The sequence below is a fragment of the Protobothrops mucrosquamatus genome, unplaced genomic scaffold, assembly GCF_001527695.2.
Source record: "Protobothrops mucrosquamatus isolate PMUCROS unplaced genomic scaffold, P.Mucros_1.0 scaffold927, whole genome shotgun sequence".
Lineage (NCBI taxonomy): Eukaryota > Metazoa > Chordata > Lepidosauria > Squamata > Viperidae > Protobothrops > Protobothrops mucrosquamatus.
The window spans coordinates 193,522-199,606 of NW_015387178.1; the positions used below are offsets into that span (position 1 = coordinate 193,522).

The 6,085-nt window shown below is 39.3% G+C and overlaps 1 protein-coding gene across 1 annotated transcript in view; it reads right to left on the reverse strand.

Moving 5' to 3' along the window:
- SLC38A4 (solute carrier family 38 member 4) overlaps nt 1-3,224 on the reverse strand; it is a 23,722-nt gene extending 20,498 nt beyond the window's left edge. Inside the window, exon 1 of the mRNA XM_015819455.1 lies at nt 3,106-3,224. Within this exon, the coding sequence (XP_015674941.1) occupies nt 3,106-3,224 (119 nt within the window). The remainder of the gene's footprint in view (nt 1-3,105) is intronic.
- Nucleotides 3,225-6,085: the final 2,861 nt, after the last annotated feature.

The following is a 6,085-nucleotide window of genomic DNA, read 5'->3' on the forward strand; positions in this document are numbered from 1 at the left end:
GAAAAATAACAGCTCTCAAAAGAAACCAGCATGGCTGCATAAAGAACTCTCTGATCAATTGAAAGATAAAAAGGACAAGTATAGAAAGTGGAAAGAGGGACACATAACTAAGTCAGAATATCAGCAAATAGCCTGCAAAGACGAAGTGAGGAAAGCTAAGGCTCAAAATGAACTAAGGCTTGCAACCAAAGTCAAAAATAACAAAAAAAGCTTCTTTCAACATGTAAAAAACAAGAAAAAAGTGAAGGAAACGATTGGTCCACTAGTGGGTGAAAGTGGCAAGAAGGTAACAAGCAACAGGGAGAAAGCAGAACTATTTAACTCGTTTTTGGCATCTGTCTTTGGTCTGTTTTTACACAAAGGGAAAAAACAGACCAACCTATCAAAAATAGTGCCATAAAAAACAAAATAGAAATACAAGTAAAGATAGGCAAGAAAATGGTAAGTGAGCACCTCTCCAGCCTAGACGAGTTCAAATCACCAGGACCAGATGGATTACATCCCAAGGTTCTCAAGGAACTGGCAGATGTAATCTCAGAACCACTGAACTATATTTTTCAGAGATCCTGGAGCACTGGGGAACTACCAGAGGACTGGAAAAGAGCTGATGTAGTTCCCATCTTCAAAAAAGGGGGAAAAAAGGACCCAGGAAATTACAGGAAATTACAGACCTATCAGCCTGACCTCAATACCTGGGAAGATTCTGGAAAAGATAATCAAACAACGAATCAGCGAACACCTACAGGCAAACAAAGTCATTACTAAAAGCCAACACGGGTTTGCCAAAAACAGATCATGCCAGACAAATCTTATTGCATTCTTTGACTAAGTGACAAAATTAGTGGACCAGAGGAATGCTGTGGATATAATATACTTGGACTTCAGTAAGGCATTTGACAAAGTAGACCACAACCTACTACTCGAGAAGATAGAAAAATGCGGGTTAGACAGCATCACCACCAGATGGATCCGTAGCTGGCTGACCGGCCGTACTCAGCATGTGGTCCTCAATAGAACTGCATCTACATGGAGGGAAGTGTGTAGTGGGGTGCCCCAGGGCTCTGTTCTGGGCCCAGTGCTCTTCAACATCTTCATCAATGATCTGGATGAGGGGATAGATGGGGAACTCATCAAATTTGCAGACGACACTAAGCTGGCAGGAATAGCCAACACTCCAGAAGACAGGCTTAGGATACAGGAGGATCTGGACAGACTTGAACACTGGGTGCTATCTAACAAAATGAAATTCAATGGTGAAAAAAATTAAGGTTCTACATTTAGGCAAGAAAAACCAAATGTACAGGTATAGTATAGGGGGTACCTTGCTCAATAGTAGTAACTGTGAGAGGGATCTCGGAGTCCTACTGGACAATCACTTAAATATGAGCCAGCAGTGTGCTGCAGCTGCCAAAAAAACCAACGTGGTGCTGGGCTGCATTAACAGAGGGATAGAATCAAGATCACGTGAAGTATTAATGCCACTTTATAATGCCTTAGTAAGGCCACACTTGGAATACTGCATCCAGTTTTGGTCACCACGATGTAAAAAAGATGTTGAGACTCTAGAAAGAGTACAGAGAAGAGCAACAAAGATGATTAGGGGACTGGAGGCTAAAACATATAAGGAACGGTTGCTGGAATTGGATATGTCTAGTTTAACAAAGAGAAGGACGAGGGGGGACATGATAGCAGTGTTCCAATATCTCAGGGGCTGCCACAAAGAAGAGGGAGTCAAGCTATTTTCCAAAGTGCCTGAAGACAGGACAAGGACGGGTGGAAGCTAACCAAAGAGAGAAGCAACCTAGAACTAAGGAGAAACTTCCTGACAGTTAGAACAATTAACCAGTGGAACAACCTGCCTCCAGAAGTGGTGAATGCGCCAACACTGGAAGTTTTTAAGAAGAAACTGGACAGCCATTTGTCCGAAATGGTATAGGGTTTCCTGCCTGAGCAGGGGGTTGGACTAGATGNATTATTATTATTATTATTATTATTATTATTATTATTATTATTATTATTATTATTATTATTATTATTATTATTATTATTATTATTATTATGAGATGTAGGTAGTTCACAATCTATGACCACAATTGGGAACAAAATTTTCATTGCTAAACAAGGTGATTGTTAAGTGAATCATGCCTGATTTTACAACCTTTGTTAAGTGAATCTCATAGACGTTAAGCAGATCTGGCTTTGTAGAAGAGCAGGCAGAGAGGGTGGAGTTAAATGTGTCATCAGCTTAGACTCTTTAGGTTGCCACAAATGATCCAAGTCCAGCCCCCCTTGAATTCCTTTGAATTTAGTGCCAATTTAGTGCTGACCATTAATTGACCAGATTCTTGTGTGAAAGCTTAACTAAATCTTCTGTGCTGCAACTTTATGTATAATCTTGATCCTTTGTGCCTGACATGCTTTACCCATTGACTGCTTTTTGGAAGTTGTCTGGAAAGGTTGAAAATGGTGACTACATGACTCTGGGATGCTGAGCCATTCTAAATACATGCCAGTTGCCAAGTGGCCAAATTTTGATCACTTGACCATGAGGATGCAGCAACAGTCATAAGTGTGAGGATTGGTCATAAGTCACTTTTTTCAGTGCAGATGTAACTTTAAACAGTTGCTAAATAAATGGTTGTAAGTCAAGGACTACCTGTATTACACAGTCACAGCAGTAGAGCACTTAATAGTTTAAAATCAAATGTACTGTTCAAATCATTAAACAGGTTTCAAGGAAACACAGTCATTTGAAAATAAGCACTGGTTCCTGTGACTTCAAATATTAACTTATATGTGTGATCAGTTTGAGAGCAATGAGAATCCTCAGAGAAAACATTAATAATAAATTAAACAAAGTGTTGGGCAATACACTAAGAATAAATGTTAAACTGGGCAAGCAAATTTGCAGATTTCTTTTTATATATAGGTGGGAAAAATTCCTTTCCAGAAATATAGCTGCTGCCTTTTACAGTAAAAGCAAAAGCAAGCATTTTCATTTTCAGCAATATTAATTATTTAATCATCTGACTTTCTCCAGTGAAATTGTATTACTTTTCTAACATGTTTTGCTTTTGTACTTTCTGCAACTACATTGCTTCCTACCTGCTAATAGTAGCCTTCTCTGAATCAACCATATCTGTGTCATTGTCTTCAATGCTGTCTCTGCTGTTGCTCTCCTCATCAAGTTCTGTGTTGACTTTCTGCAGTTCCAGGCGATCCATCTGAGCAGTCAGCAATTTCCAGTAACACACACAGAGAGACACAGACACAGACACACACACACAAAGAGGCAACTTCAGTGTCAACAGAACTGGGCCTTCTGTTTAAAGGTTCTGCATCCACAAGATGTTGATTCTTGGAACACTTAGTACTTTAACAGAATACAAAAAACCCCAACCTAAAATTAGAGAAATTGAAAAGGATGTAATAATATTTTAATTTAGAAAAAATGTGTACAACTCCTCATATGCCTGATCTACAGATCCAAGCCCTCCTTCTGACAGCTCACTGGTTAATTTGGAGTCATCCACTCTTTCTCGGTCCAGAACCTCTTCATAAGAGTTGTAGTGCTATATATATTACTTTGAATTCCTGGACAAAAACTGATATCAATCAATCAAACAAACAAACAAACAGACAAGGTGTTTAATGGCTATTGTTCTCATGTAAGAAAATATAGGGTTATAGTCTTAAGGTCTCTTCCTATTCTAATTTATCTGGAAGTAAGTCCTACAGATCTAACAGGGTTTAATTCTTATAAATTATTTACAAAGTTGCGCAACTACATAACAAACTGTAATTAAGTGATAATACACTTGAATTAAAACTTGACAATTGTATTTATGACATTTAAATACAGAGTTGAGTAGCATTATTGCCCATAACATGAATCTTGTGAAAATAAAACACAAGATCAAGGGGAGTTTAAGAGATGCCATATACAGCATTAATTTGCATCCTTTATTTTACAGTCTCCTTTTCTCCAAAATTTATATTTGAATTCCGATCAAACTTCAGGAAGAAGTCTTGTTAGTACTCCAATTCTATCTCTGTACTATTATTCTGGAAGTTATTTTAAAAAACCACATATTGTGAACCTCCAAATTTAAAGTCCTTCTTTTTTACTATGAGAGATCCTCCAGCCACAGCAGCTGTTACTAGTTGATGACATTTTCTTTGAGCAGTGATGTCATAAGGTCAAACATATTCAAGCCTAATTAGCAAAAGTCTACTAAGTGCCACCATATATTTGAATCTTAATCAAAGAATTCAATTTTATAATCAAATTTACCATTTTCTCAAAGATAAAACAGAAGCAATCTCTCCCCATTCATAAAAAAATCTTTAAAGCCTTGCATAAGATCTTGTCAAAATCAAATCTCATTAATATGTATAATATGTATGTTTTAATCTTGATCAAACAGATTCAGTTGATAAATCTTTTCATTTTAAAAAAGCTTCACTTTTAGTCCTATCAAGTACTGCCCCACTAGTTGATTTCTTATCAGTTTCTCTTTGTCTGCTCCCTGGAATAGCTTGAGGAGTTCCTATTTATCTCTTCTCAGAGAGACCCAAAGGTGCTTTTTCAAAAGAAAAGTGGTGTTTTCTTGTTTTCTTTCTTGAAGACATTTTGCTTCTCATCCAAGAAGCTTGGATGAGTTTCTTCGCTTCTCAGAGTTTCCCTGTTTTCACACATTAGTTTTGTAAATCCAAAGTAAGAAGGCTTTCCAAATCACTCTTCTGATTTATTAATTTGTTCATCCTCTTTAATGATTAAAACTTCATTTGTAGATCTGTTTTGACATCATTTTATATATCACATTTATATTTCTGGCATTTTAATATCTATTCCCGGCTTGGACTGGACCTGATGAAGATGTTTCTTTCAACATTTTGGCACCCAAGATGGGACTTCAAGCTAACCTCACCAATGGACCAGGACTGAGTAAGCCTTCATCTTGCTAACAGTAGATCCCTTGTGTCTATGGATGGGTTTCCCAGACCCTGCCCATTTGGAGCAGGGGTAGAAAAGAGAGTTTTGAGTCTGAGCTCATAGGCTGCTTTGGAAAGAAGGTGAGTACCTCTAAATTTTAACTTTAAAGCCCAGGGGAGTAAGGGAAATGTGTGTATGTCTGTGTGTGTGAGTGAGTGAGAACACCTTTTCCCCAATCACAGTTGGATCTTGCTCCCTCTGGCCTTTCCTAACCGCAGAAAGGATCTGTTCAAGTGACAGACACTGGAAAGCATGGGGGTTTGGCCAGAGCATAGGACCTTTTGTTAGGGAAAAGAGAGAGGCTGTGTGAAAATGGAATGGAAAAGTGAGTGAGATTTGGACAACCAGCTGGGAAGTCAGTGACAAAGCCCGGATCAGGAGGTGCCCGTACCTGCAGTTTGGAAGAAGAAGCAGGACCTCCCAGATTCTCCTAAGTCTGAAAAGTGACCGGAGGTTGAAGGAAATGCCCTTACCTGCTGCGTTGGGGGTGGCAGGTCCTCCAGGACCCCTTTTTGGTTTGTAAAGTGACAGTGGTGTGTTCCCTGGTTAGGAGGTGCCCATACTCTGTGAGGGAACCAGAGTCCTCCCAAACATCTTTTTTTGTCCAAAAACTGACAGGCGGAGTGGTAGAGTTTGGTCCACAAAGGGAGACCTGGCTAAGCCAATTGGACCCTACTGTAAGGATCCACTCCACTTTACATCTTAAGAAGACAGAACTCTTGGAATATCTCTTCCAACAGGCATCTTTATTAAGAGAAGATGGTTGCAGGCATTGTAGACAGGATCTGAGGGGCCAATCCCTACCAATCCATGTTTTAAGTGTTCCCAAGCATCCCTCACCCCACCGTCCTTCCAGTGACAATCCCAGGTGTTACATTTCCACCCCCTTTTCCTCACTGCCGGCAGAAGGTAGACTTCAGAGAGTAGTAGATGAAAGGTTGTGGCCGTATTGTTATGGTCAGTCCTCTTGGTGAGATCCACATTCAGTCACTTTGAAATTTTAATGAAGGAACCGAGAGCCATAAAACCCCTTTGCTCATCCCCCTTCCCCTTCGTAGTATGACAGAATCCAGAGAGGGCAGAATTAGG